The 22043-nt window shown below is 41.8% G+C and overlaps 3 protein-coding genes across 6 annotated transcripts in view; 1 reads left to right on the forward strand and 2 right to left on the reverse strand.

Moving 5' to 3' along the window:
* LOC118409495 (isocitrate dehydrogenase [NADP], mitochondrial-like) overlaps positions 1–8077 on the reverse strand; it is a 13341-nt gene extending 5264 nt beyond the window's left edge. The window contains exons 1-9 of the mRNA XM_035810549.1: positions 7890–8077; positions 4194–4288; positions 3138–3303; positions 2510–2670; positions 1960–2106; positions 1596–1732; positions 1124–1275; positions 706–818; positions 165–262 (exon numbers count right to left, since the gene is read on the reverse strand). Of these exons, the coding sequence (XP_035666442.1) occupies positions 165–262; positions 706–818; positions 1124–1275; positions 1596–1732; positions 1960–2106; positions 2510–2670; positions 3138–3303; positions 4194–4288; positions 7890–7998 (1178 nt within the window). The 5' untranslated portion in view covers positions 7999–8077. The remainder of the gene's footprint in view (positions 1–164; positions 263–705; positions 819–1123; positions 1276–1595; positions 1733–1959; positions 2107–2509; positions 2671–3137; positions 3304–4193; positions 4289–7889) is intronic.
* Positions 8078–8430: 353 nt separating this feature from the next.
* Positions 8431–17492, forward strand: LOC118409493 (NAD(P) transhydrogenase, mitochondrial-like). The gene is made up of 6 exons (XM_035810547.1): positions 8431–8634; positions 11768–14045; positions 14284–14408; positions 14692–14822; positions 15150–15302; positions 15844–17492. The coding sequence occupies exons 2-6, from the start codon at positions 11799–11801 to the stop codon at positions 16407–16409; spliced, it is 3222 nt and encodes a 1073-aa protein (XP_035666440.1). The 5' UTR covers positions 8431–8634; positions 11768–11798; the 3' UTR covers positions 16410–17492.
* Positions 17493–17649: 157 nt separating this feature from the next.
* The window catches only part of LOC118409496 (glucose-1-phosphate adenylyltransferase-like), a 5051-nt gene continuing 657 nt past the window's right edge, over positions 17650–22043 (reverse strand). Inside the window, exons 1-9 of one of the 4 annotated variants that reach the window (XM_035810552.1) lie at positions 21998–22037; positions 21584–21777; positions 21007–21096; positions 20405–20484; positions 19775–19890; positions 19450–19547; positions 19226–19294; positions 19009–19067; positions 17650–18865 (exon numbers count right to left, since the gene is read on the reverse strand). In XM_035810552.1, the coding sequence (XP_035666445.1) occupies positions 18763–18865; positions 19009–19067; positions 19226–19294; positions 19450–19547; positions 19775–19890; positions 20405–20484; positions 21007–21096; positions 21584–21775 (807 nt within the window). In that variant the 5' untranslated portion in view covers positions 21776–21777; positions 21998–22037 and the 3' untranslated portion in view covers positions 17650–18762. The other 3 variants (XM_035810554.1, XM_035810553.1, XM_035810551.1) reach the window with 3 other exon arrangements.

Below are 22043 nucleotides of genomic sequence, written 5' to 3' on the forward strand. Positions count from 1 at the left end.
ACGAGACTACTCCCTGCACGCTCCACAATAGTCAATCTTCTTATGCTAATTGTGGATCTTAATAAAGTCAAGTCAAGTCAAGAAGTACTATACTAAGATGATTGTTGTCTCACACTACCAGTGATGTGCACAAGGTGACAAGAAAGGAGTGTTATGTTTCATACTTGACTAGATCCTGGTTCCCATCCAGTTTCCCACGGTGCTCTAGGCCTCTTGTCCAGGCAAAGATACTGGCGATGGGGTTGGTACTCGTTGGGTTTCCCTGTGGTCAACATGTGAAATGATCAACACACAAGCCACTGCAAACACTCCAAAGCTCATGGCTCAACTGTAATTTTGTGGGAATACACAAAAGTGCACTGGTGCACTTGTAGTGAAAATTTAGGAGAACCAAAGATTTTGGGTGCACAGCATAACAAGACGAGTCAAGAAAGCCTAATTACAAATCTCACTGCCATTCCTCAAATATTTTGAATAACATCTAGTTTCTATCATCTTTTCACACAATTACATGTAAATGTCAAGAATACGCTGTGTTCTAGTGTACAATAGTACCTTAATGTGCATAACCCCAACATCAAAGTACAGAGTCTGACATCTTTTTGTAAATTTTTCTTACCTGTAATATGCAATCTATTACAAGTTACCTATCCTCAGCAACAACAGAATGAGATCTGTGTGGATGCAGGAGTATTTGTCTCTTACCTTCTGATGTTCTCGGTAATGTCTGGTCACCGTGCCATGGGCAGCCTCGGCCTCGATGGTCTTACCGTCAGGACACACCAGGACACTGGTCATCAGACCAAGGGAACCATATCCTGTTGAAACAAGGTCAAGTAAGTTTCCACCTCCAGATATTAATTTATTGTAATAAGAAATATTCTGGGAAAAAATTTATACAGAGTACTATAGTATGCTGGTTACAATTTACACACCACAAAGGACAATGTATTATTGTACATTCATTAATTTTTTTGCAGGGTCACAGTAAAATCCGCAAAAAATAAAACGACTGCAAACATTTCAAGAATTATAGTACCTAGATAAAGACCTCAACATTTCATGTGCTTGGTCTGGAAATCACACTTCAATACAAAACATCTAAGAGGGAGTTGAACCACACCTTGTGCAACCACATCAGACTGCACATCTCCGTCATAGTTCTTGCAGGCCCACACGAACCCTCCAGATGACTTCAGCACCTGGGCAACCATGTCGTCAATCAGACGGTGCTCGTACCAGATCTTCCTGGACTCAAAGTCCTTCTTGTAATGTCTGAAGGAAGTAATCAAGTATGAATGGGTTTGGAGGCAAGTGCTTGGTAATTCAAATTCTTCCATACACATGACTTTCATGTTGTGCTAACACCCCATCACTGATGAAGGATAGCGGATGCTATCAGAAACATCTGACCAGTACAAAACTTATCCAGTTGCTTGAGTCTTTAACAGCTTTAACATTGGGTTGTGATTCAGTCACCCCTTCTATTCACATGTGAATTGTTCACCACTTTACAGGCACCTGAAAGTTACCTACAATGTACACTGAAGGGATTAGTAAGGCTTTAGAACACATAGTATAAAGTGAATGTATACTTTTGGTAGATGTCCTCAAAGATGTCCTTGAACCTGCCATCATATCTCTTCAGGATGGTGTTCTTGGTTGACATGTAGAGTGGCCAGTTCTTGTTGATGGCATACTGCATGCAGCTGTGGGCAAATCCTGTGATGGACTGGAGAGATACAGAGGAATGTTCGAGTACTTACACTGTACTGGTTAATGTAAAGTTATGACATGGTTCAGTCTATGACAGCAGAGGACAAGGTAAGCCATTACCAGAACATTTCCAAAAGGCTTTGCTTTAATGTATAACTTGCTCTTTTGTTTAAGTCAAATACCTGACCTTATCTTAGAATATACAATCTGTCTCAAGTACTATTAGAAGCCAGAACATCCTACCTCATCAGTGTTGTACATGCCCATGCCACAGCCTCCTCCATTTTTGAAGTCAAACACCTCCATTCTGGTTGGTTCGCTGCCGTCAGCAGGGGTAAACATCATCTCGAACTTCCCCTCCTTCTCTGCCACAAAGTCAGTAGCCTTGTACTGCACAGGAAAAATATCATAAGTTAGATATCTAAAAATTAATTCAGATCAAGAATAGGAGTTTTCTCCTTCATGAGTCTACGGACAGGAGGGCAACATTCAATCAATATCCTTATTTGTCTGCAATACACAGTGATCTAAGGGTTAAATGCAGGGCTGTCTCCAGGACCTGTCCCTCCATCCCAGAACAGAAATTTGCTTGAGTTCTTAGACAAAAAATCTGAACTTCACGACATAAAACTGATGAAAGTATCAGCTTGAAATTAATCATCAAACAAAAATCAATACTGTGGGCTCCCAAACAATGTTAAGCTGGATTGGATACAGCCCTGGTTAATAGTATGGATATAGTGCCAACACAGAGTCCTTTGTAACAGATCAAAAAAGAGGCTGAAGGATGTACCTGGTCGCCGTGAGCGTGACGGCCAATGACGATGGCCTGTGTCCAGCCGGGAACAAGGCGGGGTACGGTCTTGCAGATGATTGGCTCGCGGAACACTGTTCCACCCAGGATGTTACGGATCGTCCCATTGGGGGATCTCCACATCTGCTTCAAGTTGAATTCTGAAGGGGGAACACACAAAAATAAAGTGTATTTTGTTCATGAAATGTCTTATTTGTCACAAAGTAAGTACTTGTGTGAGTATGTGCGTGAGTGACTGCATGGCAGAAAAGATACTAACTACACCATTTCTATCCAAGTTTTTGAGCAGATTCATCGTTTTTGATGTCTATGATCAGTGAGACTATCTGTTGAATTACATTTATTTCAATGCTTTAGTGTCCATCTTCACATGATCTTGAACTGTGTTTCTGCTCTAATTGTAATAACTGTTCTATCAATAAAACTGTTTTTGCTGTTGTAAAACTATGTGGGATCTAACTATGAATTACGTTAGATCCCTGGTACAACTTTAAGTTTCAGTGTCTGATTCAATGTTGTAAATCATACCTCAACTCAGCTGTATGCTATGAAGTGTGATCTTATTGAAATAAAGCAGTCATTAAAAATGATTTGGCAAAACACTGACCAACAACCCTTTCCTCATCAGGAGTGATGGTTGCACACTTGATGCCCACGTTGTACTTCTTGATGGCCTCAGCACAGTCGATGGTGACCTGGTCGTCGGTCTGGTCACGGTAGGGCAGTCCCAGGTCGTAGTATTTACAGTCCACATTGATGTAGGGGAAGATCAACTGGAGAAGAGTTCACAAACACAACTATATAGTAAGATACGTTTCTCATCAAAATGTGTCTAAAAAAAGTAAGAAATCAAAGCATTGCAAAGGGCAAAGCAGACGTGCTAATGTGCTGGGGCTTTGCAATTCCACCTTTATACATCACTTTTGGACTAAGTGGCCTAACCAGAAATTCCATCAAATATTGAGTCCCAAGACTGGAAGAGGGTTATATACATGTGTATGAGCCTAATTGTATTGTGATAGGATTTCCCTCGGGTCAGATCCAGAATGAAAAGAGAGGAGTAGGGGATGGGTGTCTATTATGTTTTGTTTTCCTTTAACCTCCTCAGGTTGTGCACTAGATTGCCTGTTTGCTAGACCCACTGGGCCACATGCTAACCCACCTCGCTAAGGCCTAGGAAAAAAAATGTTGTGTTTCCTGTTTCAGTCATGAAAAAATTAGGGTCGGTAGGTAGGGATTATCTTCTTTTTTTTCTTGTAATTTTTTTTAGGCTGGCCAAAACTCTAGTAATACATATTACAATACAGTCGAACAAAGTAAAATAAGTGCATGAGGACACTTCCCTTTTAATGTCAAACTTTAATTTTGTGCACAATAGATATATTCATCCTTCATTAGATAGGACAAGCAGTGTTTTTGCTTTAATAGGAAGCAGGCTGAATAAAAATTCTAACTGGAAACTGTGACTCCTCTGCCCACCCCCAAAAAAAGTCTAGGGTCGGCAGGTTTTTCTAGGGTAGGTAGGGAAACAGGAAACACAACATTTTTTTTCCAAGGCCTAATCATAAGCCCTTCAGGCCACATGGCTTCCCAAGCAGAAGGGTATAGCATGCAGCACAGTGGAGCTGGCAACCAGGCTATGCGCTTGGTGATGAGAATTTACCTTCTGTTTGATCATGTCCCAGATGATCCTGGTCATCTCATCCCCATCCAGCTCCACCACTGGGTTGGCCACCTCAATACGCTTTCCTGAGGCATCTGGGAAGGTAAGATTTGACTATGTTTTACTAAATATTGAATAGAAGTTATCACAAGTGACAAGTACTGTAAATGCATTTCAGTTCGTGGGGATTTAATTTCGCGGTAGAGGGAAAAAGGACTTTTTGCGGTGGTTTTAAGTTTGCGGTAGCACCATGCACTGTAGTCTCTTACTGCCATGGAAAAATGTTTGCGGTGGTTTTAAGTTCGTGGTGAAGCCGCCACCGTGAAAACCGCAGACATTAAACCACCACGAAAGTTTCTGCATTTAACCTTCAGTCATGGCTGACGTCAATTATTCAAGAAAATTACTACGGAATCTACCAGGGTAATAGAAAACATACATCACCCACGAGCTTGTAACTTATCATGCCATTTGGCAATATAATATAATATGATATAATATAATATGATATAATATAATATAATATAATATAATACATTCATATGACATACATGTGAAGTCTGTGAGCTGATATTACCATATAATATTCAATGTTAAACCATAAGGGATAAGATAATTATTTTTCAATTAATGAAAGAGACCCGATTACCTACTGCTATCAAATCAATCAGCAGTTGACAAATGTGAGATGATGATAATTAATTTCTAAAGACAACAGATGTGCGTCATTCCTCTTCTCTTGCTAGTTGCTACATGCACAGGGCTCAAAATTCATTTTTGGGATTAGGTGCACTGCTGCACCCAGCTTAAAAGATTAGGTGCACCAAAAAATTTTTGGGTGCACCACTTAAATTTAAGTAGAATGTAAAAAAGAAAACCAAATAATAAAACTTAGTTATAAGCTATCAAATTCTTAAACAAGTAACATGACAGACATTTTTATCATCTTTCTAACACTTAGATGTCAAGAATATGATGTATACTAGTATACTCGACATCTTTCCATACATAAACCTAAGAAAATATTTGGGTGCACCCTGTGCACCCACTGAAAAAAATTGGGTGCACAGTTCCAATTTTGGGTGCACCTGGGTGCACATGCACCCAGTATTTCGAGCCCTGATACATGTATGTATATGCAAATGTCAGCTGTGGAATGTGGTCATGGGACATTCAACATTACATTGTATTGCCCTTGAACAACCTTAGGTATTTGTATTACAAAGCTATTTCTCTTCACAGGAGATGGGAGTGGTGACGTGCATGAGGCTAGAGATGACGTCAATACACATTTAGCAGCAAGATTGCTAGAATTGATGAACATCACATCAGCCTCCTGGGTCTGAACCAGCCAAGAATATATGCTGCACTATACAGCAAGATTGTTCCCGACATAAATATTACATGGTCGCATGTGTAACAAAAGCATCATGCTTATCAAAATCAGTGCACTTTATTCCATCCATTGTTCACCTCTGATGGAGTGGAAAGGGAACATATGTTCCATGTCAATTTTGTTATTTTTCACTCATAATTTGTTTCCCACTAGACAGCCCTGCATTTTTAAAGAGAAATTCTCATAAGCTGACATAGTTCTTGTTCTCTATCCTTCAAATTTGCACAAAAACATATCCTTGCTTGGCTATCTAATGTGCCCTTGATACTATTCCTGGCTTGCTATTTTAATGTGACATTTAAAACAACTGTTCTATCACAGGAAACACTCATCACAGCTGGCAACAGCAGCAGAGGGCATAGATTCCCACATGATAGTGTATTCACTCCAATATGTGAACATAAGCACTAATCAAGTTACAATTAAGGTTACATTGTTTGTGCAAATAAAACTTCTAATTCAATAAAAGCTGTGGTACTTATGAAATTATACCTCGAACTTAAAATGTAGAAATGCTGTGCTGCCAATAATGTGGCACTCCATTGGAACTACAGTAATCTTCAGACCAATCTTAGTACAGTAGCAATAATTGTGTGAAGTCTGACTGTAGCCCATGCACACAGTCATGCTGGCAGTTATGATTTCGCCACAGCAAGATTTGCTTTCAGATTATCAACTACAACCTGAAATTTTGAGAAAATAGCTGCTTCTTATTTTGCGACATCTCAGTTGCTCCCAACCAAGGAAAGGGTATCAAAGGTCACTCCTTAAGCACTGTGTGTACCAACACTGTACCTTGAGTGTGGTGAATGTAAACATGGGACACTCTTGAAATGTTTTTCCCTCATAAGAAGGTGTTCAAGCCTCGTTTCAAAATCGTGACTACTTTCAGGATGACTCCACACATGGAAAAACAGACTCAAAAACAGCACTTGTATTGGATTTGCATGTTTACAACAACAACAGACTCTACTTCAGGGCAGTTTACTTTAATCGTTGATGGTCTAATCCAACCATAAGGTGTGCCCCTTTATAGCAGGGGAGCAACAGTTGAAGCACACACTAAAGAGGGCTGAATGTGGACCTCAAGGTACATGTAATATGCTGTGAATTCAGCTAACTTTTGAACTTGATCTGGACAGGAAGTTCAATCAACACTAGATCACGTGATCTTTTTCACTTCCACTTGTCCCTATCAAGGTCAACATCAGTTCTTATGTGTGGGGGGTTAAATAAAGTCCAACACTTCAACTTTATTCTTTTCCTGTCATTTGCTATACAAATGTCTCAAGGTTCATAAGGTAAGTTACAATAACAGCCTTAAACTTTAACAGGTGCGAATGATACATCAAGGAAACTAATTTGGGAGGGTTGAGGTTTATTTCCAAGCAGATGTAACATGGCAAAATCATAACTTTTCTCAAGCTCCTAATTCCGCAAAGCAGTGGGCCTTTTTGCTCCATAGAACTGGACACGTGAGTAACATTACAATTTTGGTTTTCTACATCTCATTCTGCAGATCTGCTTTTAGATTTGGGGTAGGCAAGACTGCAGTCTTTGACAAATATAACCTTTCACCTACATTTCATCAAGGATTTCATATTATACATGTACCTGGCTTTGACTTTATTTCAAACAGGGACAAATTGTGGACACAAGGCGCCATACCACTTCTTGTTTCTTTTGGTCTTTCTCCCTTCCTTTCTTTCTGGAATTGCCTTCTGTGTCTGTGTATCCTATTACGCGTCCCCCTATACTAACGAACTGATAAAGGGTAACATGAGCAGAGGCCAGTCAATGTCTTTTGTTCTTTATCAGAGCTAAGGACGCTTTAGCTGCCACCTGAAAACCTGGTATCCTTCGTATGTGGTATAGCTTTGCCCTAATTCGATATACAAAATGTTGCGTCCTAATGCATTTCTAAACTACTGACGTTAAAAATCGTAAACTGCATTTTAAATTTAACACGATATTAAGCGCCTTGGTTTTAATTCATAATTGTTCTTGGGGGGGGGGGGGTTATTTAATTAGCCGGACTATGTACGCTGGAAGACAGCAGGCTGGCGGTAATCTTTATCAATGGGTTACAAATTTCCCGCCATAACTATATTCCTCCTTTTCGGTAAAATCCACCACAAATATAGCCACGCACTCCATAGTAACAAAGTCGCCCTGGGGTCGTCTGGGACAAAAATGGGCCCTGATGTGGGCCATCATATCTCACTGCTGAACAAACAACGTGGAGCCACCATGTGCGTAACTTACGGGTTAACTTCTCACACTCATTATGTCAGACTTACAGTTTCTGTGTTGGAGGGATGCTGTAGTGCCGAGGGCAGCAGGAGCTTGTCGCAGAGTCGCCTGCGAAGCGGACACGATGCGGGAAACCTTGGTGAGAACGCCCGCCATTTTCCGGCTTTTTGCAAGAAGAGACCTTAGGATAGAAAGGGGCGGGGATACCTCGTGATTGACAGGCGAGTCTCTGTGTTGATTGGTCAAAAATGACCTGCAAACTTTTGACCCTATTGCTTGCAACGTCACGAGTTGGTGTACAATGCAAAACTGTATCAAAGAAATCGAAATGCAGATAGCAGATGAGAAAAATAGCTTTTTTTCATACCAAAGTTTGCAACGTATCCATCAAAATATAATGAATATACAAAAAAATTGTGTTATTTTAAGGGATATTTGATTACTAACAACAAATTGATGGGTATGCTGTGTGGGTGTTTTTGTAGTTTCAAGTTTTAGATTCCGTATTTTACACAAAGCCAATGGGGTAAGGGGACACCAGAGCAGATAGCTACTGAGTCCTCAAGCACTTGCACCGCTGGACTGCAGTTGTAGGCTACAGTCGCTTTGATGACAAGACTGACTGGTAATCGTAAACTGCTTGTTGCCAGTTGTGGTTGGAACACACGCTGATAGCACCCGGGACTGCCACATACGCCGGCGCCGGCTACTGCACGGCACGGGAAAGAAGCAGCCTTTCGCCGTCGCCGGGGTTGATCTTCGTGTAAAGGCACAACCTGACAGTATCCGTAGGTAGGTGGAAAATCCGGGAAACGTTCGTGTAACTTGCTTGACGTTGTAATGAGGACAGTATCATGCGTGGCAGCAGGCTGGCCGTGTTAGCGTAGGCGCGCGGGTCAAGTTCCCAATATGGCGTCCGTTGGGAGGGGGAGTGACAAAAACGGTGTCTTGTAAGGGCATAATCGCGCTGTTTGTGAATGGCACGCGACATTTAGCCATTAGTATCTTCGATAATGAGAATGCAGTGATGGGCTTGAAAATTGGCGCCAATTGATACGGTGCCATGGACACAACCATGCAACAAAGAAGTAGTTGTACCGCTTCTTTATCACTTCAATCTCATGGGACTGAGTGATTGGTGTGCCATATTACGTTACGTTTTATCAGAGCGTTTGCATTTTTGCCTTTGCTTGTTCATATGGAAATTTTGGCATATTTGTATTTTTTTGTCACCGTAGATGCACGTCCTTCGATGCTTTTATAAACAGGTTTTATAAACTCAAGGTCACCTTGATGCCGCCTCCTTCACGAGCAAATTATGTTTCGCGATTTACTGGAGCGGAAACCAATCTCCTGATATTAAACAATTGAAAATTCCTCATCAGTGCCAGTGCCCCCCTCCCCTCAAAAATAAAAGCCAGCAGAGGAGGCTATATACATGTGTATCAAAATGCTGCTGTGCCTTTGGTGAATTATTGAACTTTGACCACTATTGTTCTGTTCTTGAGACCTGCCTGCAAAAGTTTTGTGCAAACAATTAAAATATCAATATGTACGTGTAGCCCCAAGCTTGCAACTTGCTTGCAACTTAGTTCGTTCAGCAACAATTCAGTTTTTTGTTCATTGGTAAACCTCCTCCCAGCCAATAGTCGATAGAAGAGCCCCGCATGTTGGGAAGTCTCTTCTGTCTACTCATTGGCAGCTTCACGGGCAGTGATCATCATCACAGCCAATAATGCAACAGAAACTGTGGGGATCCTCTGGTCATTGGGCTTTGTGTAACCCATAATGTCTTGATCTAAAAAAAAAATTTGGTAGAGTGTTCAGGTCAAAAAGGGTTTACATGTGGCCCACCAATAACCCTGCTTGATTTCAATACGGCACAGCAGAATTGACAAATAGGAGGCAAGTTTCTTTTTAAAATATCGCAAGATGACGCAAGATTTCAAAGTAGGGGACAAACTCTGGCTCATGGAAAATGACTGCGTGGCCTGCAAGATTTTGATAAATTTGAACAAAGGCATCGGGTAAAATAGGAAAGAAACATCATAAACTTTGACATCAGTATGAGTATGACAGCCCCATTATTCTATCGTCTGTAGGTACTACTGTATATTTTATGCAAAAGGCCGTGGACAGAAATTCGTATTCGATGACTGAAAAATATGATTTTTGGCAGAATTTTCCCATCAATGGTAATTGGGCTGACAGAAAAAAAGTCGAGCCGGCCAGAGCCCTGGTCTGGACCTGATGGTAGAAACTTGTGAACAAGCAATACTGAAGTGAACAAGCAATACTGAAAACAATGGTCCATTTCGCTACAAAGGAATCGGTTTGGTGGAGTATACGAGTACCCCACTTTCAATGGCACTTAAGTTTAAAATATAAGATCCTTTCTTTGTGTAAACGAGGCTATTGCCTCTGCTAGTTAAGACCAAATTTGACTGGAGAAACTTGGTAGAAATGACTTTAAGTTCTACTGTACTTCACTCTTGTTATTTTCTTGGACCAGGTAGCCCCCAAGTCCCTGAACTAATCTGTCTGACAAGAAAAAACTGTTTTGTCCCAACACTATGTACTAGTAACTTGGTCACACCTATTAAAGAAATATGGGAGAATTAAACTCTTATCATTATCATGAAGCTTGAAATATATGCCTGGAAGAAAACTTTGTGTACATTGTTGATTTGATTCATACCCCAATTCAGATATGCAGTAAAACTTGGATTAAGTTTTGATGTTACCGGTATACACAACATGCTCATTATCACAAGTGCAGATGTGTGGTGTATCCTATTGTTTCATCTGTAAAGGTGTGGCTTTGTTTACCAGGTCATCATGTATCCTATGGTATTTAGTTTCCTTTGTAAGGAACCCCCTGTTTGTTTAGGTAGCATACATAATCAGAAGACGCCACAGCAAGAGAGAAGAGTATGAAATGAAAGACTATAATTGAGACTTGATCAGGAGACTTTTGAAGAAGCCAGTTACTTACATGTGACCATCTGCTTGGTTGAAACTCAAATACATGACCTCATCTTACATCATTGCATGACCCGGAAGCATGTTAAATTCCTATCCTGCATTTTCCTTTGTTCTCTCACACCTATCCTATGCGTAAACATCAAAGACCCCACCTTGCCCTAAATAAACTCATAATAAAACTAGATCACAGAAAAATAGACATAGGGTCTTTTTGTGAATAAAATCTTTGAAATTCCTTTCGGGCCCATCAGATAGAAATAGCTAGCCACTTGCTCTTGTCCCACTCCCAGTTTGGCTATTTATGTGTCACAATGCAGTCATGGGAAATTGTTCTAAAGGAAAAAAAATATTTGTGCCACAGACAATTTCTCCTACTAAGCAGGGATAAACAAGTCCACTAGCCCTTTAGTCCCGGGCAGGTGAAAATGCCAATCGGGCAAGTGCATGTCCTTCCCCACTTGCCCGATGGGATGAGCTTTTCTCCATTGTGGGAGATTTTGATGTACTTGCTACTTTTCAAAGTCATGACATCAAGCATTGATTAACACAGAAAATAGAGCCAATAACAAAAATTCCATTGAAGGCCATGAATATACATAGAAAAATGTCATTTAGATTTCGGGCAAGTGAAAAGTTGGTTCGGGCAAGTAAATTTTTTAAGTACTTGTCCGATAGGACAAGTCAATTTTAGAAAACTTGTCCAACCCTGCTAAGGTATGTTTTGTATGTATTATGAGAAAAGTAGAAATAAAACAATGTACCATAGATGGATTATCTAGCATCAGCTATTCAATGCTAAAGTGACATGGAAGTGATTTTGATTACTACCAGATACATAAAGATAATAAGCTGTAAACGGTATATAAGTTGATGTGTATATTTTCATTCTGTTGGTGGTACTATGTTTAATACCAATTTGTTGTTTTTCTTTTCTTGACAGATAGCAAAGGGACTGCTCACCCAGTACCAAAATGTTCCGGCTGCTACGAACAGTGGAGAAGCAGGGCCTGGTCCCACTAATAGACAACCTGGTCAGTGGGAACATCCAGAAGGTCATATCTGTGCAGAGCCGCAACCTCAACACCTTCAAATGTCTCTTTTCATCCAGTGGAGAACAGGTTACGCTGAAGGGGATCCCGTACAGCGAGCTGACGGTCGGTGTTCCCAAGGAGACATTCCTGAACGAGCGTCGAGTTGCGCTCAGCCCAGCTGCGTGTGCAACCCTTACGAAGGCGGGCTTCAAGGTGAATGTGGAGCGTGGCGCTGGAGCGGAGGCACAGTTCAGCGAGTCCGAGTACGTCAGCTCAGGTGCAGAAATCAAGGATGCCGGAGATGTCTTCAAATCGGACATTGTTCTGAAGGTGCGAGCACCAAGCACAGAGGAAGTTGGCCAACTCAAGGATGGTGCTCACCTCATCAGCTTTCTGTACCCAGCACAGAACCAGGAGCTCATTGATCTGCTGGCAAAGCGGAATGCCACAGTACTGGCCATGGACTGTGTGCCCCGTATCAGCCGTGCACAGGTCTTTGACGCCTTGAGCTCTATGGCAAACATTGCCGGCTATAAGGCAGTGTTAGAGGCAGCCAACAGCTTTGGACGATTCTTCACAGGTCAGATTACAGCTGCAGGGAAAGTGCCTCCAGCTAAAGTCATGGTCATAGGAGGTGGTGTGGCTGGTCTGTCTTCTATCGGCACTGCAAAGAACATGGGAGCCATTGTGAGAGGGTTTGACACCAGAGAGGCAGCAAGAGAGCAGATCAAGTCCTTGGGAGGAGAAGCCCTGGAAGTCCATGTGGAAGAGTCTGGTGAAGGAGGTGGCGGATATGCCAAGGAGATGTCCCCAGAATTCATTGCAGCAGAAATGGCTCTGTTTGCCAAGCAGTGCAAAGAGATTGACATCCTGATCTCCACGGCCCTCATTCCCGGGAAGCCAGCACCAAAGTTGATCTCCAAGGAGATGGTGGAGTCCATGAAACAGGGGTCTGTCATCGTCGACTTGGCAGCAGAGGCAGGTGGTAACATAGAAACTACAAAACCTGGAGAGAAGTACGTATATAACGGGGTGACACACATCGCGTACACCGACCTTCCCAGCAGACTTCCCACTCAGAGCAGCACCCTGTATGCCAACAACATCAGCAAGCTCCTGCTGTCACTCGGAGGGAATGGGGAGTATGTCCTAGATCTGGAGGATGAAGTCGTTCGAGGTTCGATCATTCTGGACAAGGGCAAGATGATGTGGCCGCCACCCCCACCACCGAAGCTGGACGTCACCCCAGAGGCCAAGCCAGCAGAACAGGTAGCAGTGGCACCACCGGAGCCCAATTACTTCATGGACACCATGAGGAGTGCTGGGATGTACTCGGCAGGGCTGGGTGTTGCAGCCCTTCTCGGAGTCGGCTCTCCCAATCCGGCCTTCTCCACCCAGCTCACCACCTTCTCCCTGGCTGGTATTGTCGGGTACCACACAGTGTGGGGCGTAACCCCAGCCCTTCACTCACCCCTCATGTCCGTCACAAACGCCATCTCTGGTATCACTGCCGTGGGTGGGTTGCTCCTGATGGGTGGAGGCTATTTCCCCAACAGCTGGCCCACTGCCCTGGCTGCTACTGCATGCTTCATTTCCTCCATCAACATTGGCGGTGGCTTCGTCATTACCCAGAGAATGCTGGACATGTTCCGCCGCCCTGACGACCCACCAGAGTACAACTACCTCTATGCCATCCCTGGTGTCGGCTTCATCGGAGCTTACAGCTATGGAGAGATGATGGGGTACCCTGAGATGTACAACCTCACCTGCCTTGGTGCATCCCTTTGCTGTGTCGGAGCCCTGACAGGGCTAGCCCACCAGACCACCTCGCGCGTGGGCAATGCTCTGGGCATCATCGGTATTGCCTCTGGCATTGCAGCCACCCTCGGCATTGTGGACGTGTCTGCAGAGACCTACATGCAGATGGGAGCAGCCATGAGTGTTGGGGGCACCCTCGGAGCCATCATCGCCAAGCGTATCATCATCAGCGACCTCCCACAGCTGGTGGCTTTGTTCCACAGCTTCGTTGGAATGGCTGCCGTGCTGACCTGCGTCGCTACTTACCTGGCCCATGCTCCACACTGGGGGGATGATCCCGCCACCATTGAGAGAATCGCCCAGTTCCTCGGAACATTCATCGGAGGTGTCACTTTCACTGGCTCTCTGATTGCCTACGGAAAGCTTCAGGTAATTTGATTTCTCACAGAACATGTGCTTGTTTCTCCTGCTCTAAACTTTATAACACAAATCTAGGTGACGAAATCCAGCTATCTGAAACTTATGACCATTACAAAAATTATCCTGTTACTTGTTACTGTGTAACGTTTGTGTTCACATATGAAATGTGAAATATGAAATGCTAACACTGATGTAAGCTCTTGAGAACTTTGACTAAAAAAACACAATTGATCTTGTATGTTGACAGGGTACCCTGAAGTCTGACCCTCTCCTGCTTCCTGGCCGCCACCTGCTGAATGGGGGTATGATGGCCGTCAATGCCGCGGCCTTGGGCTACTTCCTCATGGACCCAAGCATGGGAGCCGGCATGGCGTGAGTTCATTACCTGACTGCTAACATGTCTCCATATAAGAAATGACATTGTCACAATCTTGACTTTGAGACAGAAATATCTCAGTTCAAAAGATTCTAATAGGTGGTAACAAGCAATTCTGTGGACATGGAACAATATAAGGAAAAGTTCATTTAAAGTCACTAAGAGTGAAATGTTGGGAAACATAGTGCCAAGGAAGGCAAATGTAAGTACCATTCAAGTAGCTTTGTTCATGTAAGAGCATTTCATACAACTGATCAGACCCTGCATATGTTTGTACAGGTCTTTGGGCACTGCCACCTGCCTTTCTTCTGTGTTGGGTGTGACTCTGACAGCAGCCATTGGTGGAGCAGACATGCCTGTGGTCATCTCTATGCTGAACAGTTACAGTGGATGGGCACTGTGTGCTGAAGGTATGGTCATTGCTCCATTATAGGATTTGCCAGTGTAATGCTGTAACTGTAGGTGATGCACATATGTCAAGAAAAGGAAAATGCATCTTTCTGTCTTGAAGAATACAGTAATAAGAATTCAGTTTTATTTAAACACAAGAATTCAGTTTTATTTAGGGCAATACTGCAGTGACTTAGTGATGAAAAGGTTAAAACTGTCCTTTTTTAACATTACTGACCTGTCTCTTTGAGGGTGCTAATGACAGATACTTGATGTTACTCCAAAGATACAGTACATATTACATGTATCTGCTCTGTTTCTCACAGTAATGTCTGTCTATTCCACAGGGTTCATGTTACAGAACAGCCTGCTGACGGTTGTCGGCACCCTGATCGGATCATCTGGTGCCATTCTGTCGTACATCATGTGCAAGGCCATGAATCGCTCCCTCACTAACGTCATCTTCGGTGGCCTAGAGGCCAAGACAAAGACATGGGGAGGTAGGGAGAATCATCAATTCTAGAAAGACATTCACCATAATGTATGCTTTAGATCTTATCATGTTGGTAATGTCAAGGGAAAGGTGTGCATTCAATATTAAAATGCAACTTGAAGTGAGTTTTACTTTCTATCTCGAACATATGTCATCTCTTACGGCTGAACTTTTTCCATGTAGGAGAAATTCAACCTTGAAAGGTTTTTGAATGAGACAGACCTGGAAGTGTAATAGAGGAAGCATGGAAAATTAATTCTGATCGTTGTTGGGATCATATTATGGACTGAGAACAGAAATAAAATGGGAAAACATTGGAAGCCATGAATCGAAACAAACCAATCATGCTCTCTGCATGATCAAAATTAGCACAGCTGTTTTTCCAGTATCTGTTAGCTGTTTTTCCAGTATTTTTTAACTAACACAATGTTGGGCAGCAGTCAGCTAGTCTTCATTTGTATTTAGCTGTATTTGCTTTGCTGGCACAGTTGTCTAAATCTGGGATTGGTGTCTGATATTTGGTAACAGTTCTTGCTATTCTACCTTAGGCGGCAAACCCATGGAGATCACTGGCACTCACACCGAGGTCAACGTGGACCAGTCGGTGGATATCATCAAGGAATCCAATAACATCATCATCGTTCCTGGCTATGGTCTCTGTGCTGCCAAGGCCCAGTACCCGCTGGCTTCCATGGTGGAAACCCTCACCAAGAAGGGGAAGAACGTCCGCTTCGGCGTCCATCCCGTGGCAGGGCGCATGCCTGGTCAGCTGAACGTTCTCCTCGCCGAGGCAGGCGTTCCTTACGACATCGTTTTGGAGATGGATGAGATCAACCACGACTTCAAGGACACCGACCTGGTTCTCGTGGTAGGCGCCAACGACACGGTGAACTCGGCAGCTCAAGACGACCCCAACTCCGCCATCGCTGGTATGCCTGTCATGGAGGTGTGGAAGGCAGCAAATGTCATCATCATGAAAAGGACTCTGGGTGTGGGGTACGCCAACGTCGACAACCCGGTGTTCTACAAGCCGAATACGTCCATGCTGCTCGGAGATGCCAAGAAGACGCTAGACACCTTGCAAGGAAAGGTTGCAGATTATTATACCAGCTAGAGGTCAAAGGCTGATTAAGAAGTTCCTGTGTGTTGGGTAGACATAGATGTACATACAATAACTTAATCAGATACAGAACACACCACAATCAATGCATGGCCCAAAATTTACACTATTGCTACCTAGTCCTGGACTTGAGGCATCATTTAAACATAATATAAAAGTCAACCTGTATGTGCTTTATACATTCAATACATGCTCTAGAATGTAGGCAACGATTGGTAGATAAAAACACAAAACAAAACAAAGATATTTTTATTTCATAAATAGAAGTCTATGAAATACTCCTCTCCAAAAGCTAAATATTCTATTTTTGATTTGTTGATAATTATGAAGCCTGTTTCTGTGAGTATGTCCTTTGAAGAAAGTATTGACTATGGATCACTAAGTGATGAAATTAAGAACTGCCAGATATAAATGAAGAAAAAAGGAACTCTTAAACCCTAGCTGAAGTTAAAGCAATTTAGACTGTATTCACTATGCAACAATAACAGCCCACCGTGGTCATTGAAATATGGTGAACATTTAATAATCAGAACAGTAGGGGGTAGAGAGTAGCTCAGCTCACTGTATAACTGGGACGCAAGACCATACTGAACAATGGACAAACCAGGAGAGGTAGAAAATGGGGGAAGCTGCACTGGAAGGTCAATGAGAAAGTATGCAAACATCAGCATAATTTTTCATAAAATCCCTTCCACAATCATCTCTGCTCAGTCCAAAATATGTTATTTCACTTGTGTAATTGGACATGGAGTGCTACTATGTTTTCGGGATGGGGAACATGTATAAAAGAAGCATTATCTTGCAGAGATTTTGTACACATAAGAATGGTCCCATAAATTGGAAGGTCGTGTTTGTGTGCCAAAATGAATTCTCAAATGATGTTAACAACTAATAAAAAAAGTGGATAATAGTAATGGGTGGTGAACATGATTGTGCTAAACGTTAGGATCTGCTTGAAGTAAGATTTGCTGTTCCATGTTGTGTCTTACTGGTATGGATACCTGGGATCTCCAAAGTGTGTCTGTTGAAGTGTTTTAATGCCTCTGAGTGAAAATGGAATAAACCATGGACCTATGATATGGTATGATGTCATTTTTTTGTGTGGAGATACCTTTATACTTTTTGCTTACTGTTATGTACTTAATAAGTGAAAGATGAATCAAGGCTGCAGAACACTAAAAGTATCACTAACAAGTATCATGCTGCAGCATGTTTGAAAGAGAAGAGAGGAACCTTTTCCTACACAAAATTTTATTGAACATCATGAACAAGTGTAGAAATATTGACAACCTCTTTCTAGAGACCTAACAAGCTTATACATCAATTGTCCATCTGCTGGATCAAATTGAATTCATCTGTGTAAACTAGACTAACATTGTAGGAAATATGACTTGTTTTACAATAGAGGTAACGTTACATGTAATCGTATGAATATTTCAACTGATGTGAAAGTAGTTATTCCTAGCCTGGTATCCATAGCAGGCTCTGGTGGCTTTTTTGGGCTCATAATACACTTTTGCTGGCCATTTCTATTTGTACTGGTCGCTGATTGCTGGCCTTTTTTGACTGCCGCCCCCCAAGATGGGAGCAGCAGGGGGGTGGCAGTCAGAAAAGGCCAGCGACCAGTGTATTATGAGCCCAAAAAAGCCCCCAGAGAGCCTGCTATGGAGGCTAATCCAAACCTGCCAAATCTCTGTCCTCTCATGCAAGTGTTTGAGCAAGAGGACAAAGATTCTGCAACTGTAATAAGTCTGGATACTGGGCTAGATAAAATTCATTTTGTTCACAAGAGTTTCTCTCAATTAAATTTGATGGATGGCATCCTCTACAGACTGCAAAAATAATGAGGGGGGAAAAGATGGCCAAATCTTCAAAAGAGACAGCATAAAAGTTGTAACTAAAATGGAATCACAGCCAACAAGGCATTCATTACTTTAGTGCACAAGTGCAGTCAAAGCATGATATAACCTTGGTCAAAGTGACATTTAGTATGGTAGACTGGTATCACCAAGTTGGCAACCACACATGGATTCCATATTGGTGCCAGTTTTACCACTCTCCAACTTGTATTTCTATAACCCATTTCTACTACAGACATGGCTACCTCGCTAGTGTCACTTTTACAAGTCAAGTACAATCATTCTTCTACCACACATTTTTCCATTTCTGTACTGTCTCGTCATGTTCATCACCATTTAGAAATTTTTTTCAGGTGAAGATTAATGAGTGCACTGATGTCATCCATAAAATTTATTTGCTGTGGCCTATAATATTTTACATAATATTGAATGTAAAATTAGTCATTCCTCAAACACAGTCAGCAGAAATTATCTGATGTACATGTAAACTATTGCCCCCTCTTTTGCATGAAGTACTGGTCACAAACAATGTAGGATTGTAATCCTCCTACATCAAATCTTCCAGATATCTTGTACACAAACACAGGTCTCCTGTAGAACGGACAAAAGAAAAGTAGTTATAGAGGTATTCAAATAATACAAACAAAAATGTTTTGATTGCTTGGATAGTTAATTCTTGTCTCAATTTTGTTTCAATTTGTCCTCTGTCTACCTTTCAACAACAGCAACCCTACCTTGTGTACAGGTATTGAAGGAAGTTGCCTGGTGCATCTATCTCTTTCAAGGGACAATCCTGAAAAAAAGTAGAAATTCCATGGTTTTGACTCTTCAAACAACTTTTAAAATATGTGCACTCATTCATATGCATTTTCAGATAGTATCTGAGAGGATACCGTCAGTGTATCAAGGAAATCTAATCAGCAGCAACAAACTGGAAGTGAAAATCCTTACCTTCCTTTCTGACAAGAACTCCTGCAGTAGAGGGAGACTGCTGTTGCTATACAGGTAGAAACAGGGACACTGCAGGAAATGTAAACAAAATCTGATGATTACAGGAAGAAGTCGTTCTTGGAAGAATAGGATTCAAAGAGAACATGTACTGAGTCTTGAGACCATTGTTCCAAATGTTGCATACATAATTCTTTAAACATGCACAGTGATTATGTTGTGCCTACTGCTCGTCTTGATGGGGTCGCCTCTGGTCGGGGTTTCTCTCGGAATCTTGTTACCACATCATGCTCATCCACCTCAAGAATTCCAAACTTCACTGTTTCTACAGAGACAAGAAAGCAAGATCTGGTCAGAAATGAAAGATAGCAGCAAACCATGGCTTTTTCTGCAACTGACTAACTTGACAAAGTAACAGATCTTGTATATGTAGAATGTAAGTCAACAGTAAAATTGCATGATGGATTGCAACCTGCTGTTGTCTCATCTAATGAGATACTGAAAACAACATCTAATGAAATTCAATAGATTTTACTAGTACACTGTACTTACCATGTTCTGCACAATTGTAGTATGTGACCAAACAAGCATCTCCTGTCTTCTTTTGCAGCTCGAGGAATCTTTCTAAATAGTTTTTAAGGTCAAAATCCTCATAAAGTAGTGTATCTCTGGAAGAAAAATTAACATATATAGTTCAGACTTCTTGTAGCAGAGCATTTAAATATACATATCTTATAAATAATCTTATGGGCTATAACAAAGGTAACCATATTTTCATTATCAGCAAAATTGAAGATAATTGAGATAACGTGTTAACTATCAGAAAACTGACCGACCTGCTGGAAAGTTCTGGGCATCGTCAGCATTCTGACTTACCTGCAGAGTTCCTGCCAGATGGCATTTTTTTGCATTGGATGCTTTTTTGTCAACCTTGCCTCAGGCTGTCACAAGCCCAATTTGAATAAATTTATGTAACGTTACATGGATTTCTGGTGCCTTTGGATATCACTGCTTTTCTTTCCTTCACAACACCCTCTAGTCAAGTCTGGTAGGTATGCAGCAATTAAAAATGCACTTGTAACAATATAGTCCAGCAATCATGCCATCTATTGACTACCTTTACTTAACCTCCAATACACTGTTCCCATAAGTTGTTGTTTGAAAGAATGCAAGAGTACTGACCCTCCTATTACTAACAAGTCGTCTGTTATTTGGAAATGTTCCACTGCAAGTTGTATACATCTTACTGCTCCACTTCTCGTCTGCAATATGACAAAAAGCAGTTTTAGTTTTTCACAGATCCATACAGATCCTATAGGTCAGTTAAAAGTTGCAATATCACAGGTAATAAAAGGATTTCTCCACAATGTTGTTCTTTTTTTACACATGACATTGTACATTATGATAATAATAATAATCACCAGGTGTATTTCGCCAGCCAGTAGGTACCCAAATTATGAGTAATGAGTGGTCAAGGCACATCCTCAAGCTCAGGACCCCGTTTTACGTCCCTCCAAGAAGACGATTTCATCTAAGGCTTCATAAGGCTACAGCAATCCGGTCGTCCTTGGTTGGGGGTCTCCCATCAAAGAACTGTCCGGACCGCGCATTGCTTGACTTCCGAGATCGAGGGATCGGATGTACAAATGCGCCACGCGGCCAAAACTAGCCTACTCCTTTTTTATACTGTACTTGTTTCCATTATTTCATATACTTTTTGGTATGTTGTTGAATTATACCTATAAGATAATGGCCCACATACACTGTAGTACCATGGCTCTCACCTCATTGTCTGTGGTTCCATCACTTACAATCTGCAGCTTTGGCCAGGCCTGGGCCCAGACTTCAAACTGTGTCAGGTACTTCCGATTTGTCTGCAAATGAAGTATGGCATATTGTCAGGGACAGTCATATTTCCCACAACAAGAAAAGTATTTATTGTCTTTGTTTATATCTTTAGAGAAAAGATTACAAACATCTATTCACAATGACCTACCTGTATTCGGTACATACTGTAAATGCATTTAAGTTCGCGGAGATTTAATTTCGCGGTAGTGGGAAAATGGACTTTTCACGGTGGTTTTAATTTCGCGGTAGCACCATGCACTGTAGTCTCTTACTGACATGGAAAAATGTTTGCGGTGGTTTTAAATTCGTGGTGAAGAGGCCGCTGCAAAAACCGCGACAATTAATCCACCGCGAAAGTTTCTGCATTTACAGTATTTCATGCTCATGAGGGTTGGACATCTAACTGCTCACATAATCACAACTAGATTTTTAAAAAGCATCTTCTCCTGGAGACTCCATGTATGAATCAGGCTTCAGGTCATAAACTTAACATTCTTTTCCATGGTTTCTTACCACCAGATAAAATTGTTCCACAGTGTCAAATTTCATCAGGATGTCCATCCAATGAGAGATGAGCGGACGTCCGCCAACAGGTACCAGGGGTTTGGGTATGCCCCTCAGGTGATCATACTTCCCTGATTGGTCGGCCAGTACGTCTCTCTCCAGTCTGGTTCCATACCCCGCAGCAAGAAACAACACCTTCATCTCTGGGAGGATCATGAAAATTTATCAAAATACCTTTTAGACTGTACTAAAGTTAATTTTGCAAGTTTAATAGCCGGGCTGATCTGTATCTGCCTATATAACTGCTTCAACTAAAGCTGATATCAATTAAAATTTAACTTACAGTACTTTGAAATGGTATGTACATTTCTATAACATTGCAAGATTAAACTTGCAGGGGTTTTCCAATGAACACCCACCCACCCTCCTCCAGCCCAACACAGATTGACCCTTCTGATTCTGCTCAGCT

Source organism: Branchiostoma floridae, chromosome 2, assembly GCF_000003815.2.
Source record: "Branchiostoma floridae strain S238N-H82 chromosome 2, Bfl_VNyyK, whole genome shotgun sequence".
NCBI classification, from domain to species: Eukaryota; Metazoa; Chordata; class Leptocardii; order Amphioxiformes; family Branchiostomatidae; genus Branchiostoma; species Branchiostoma floridae.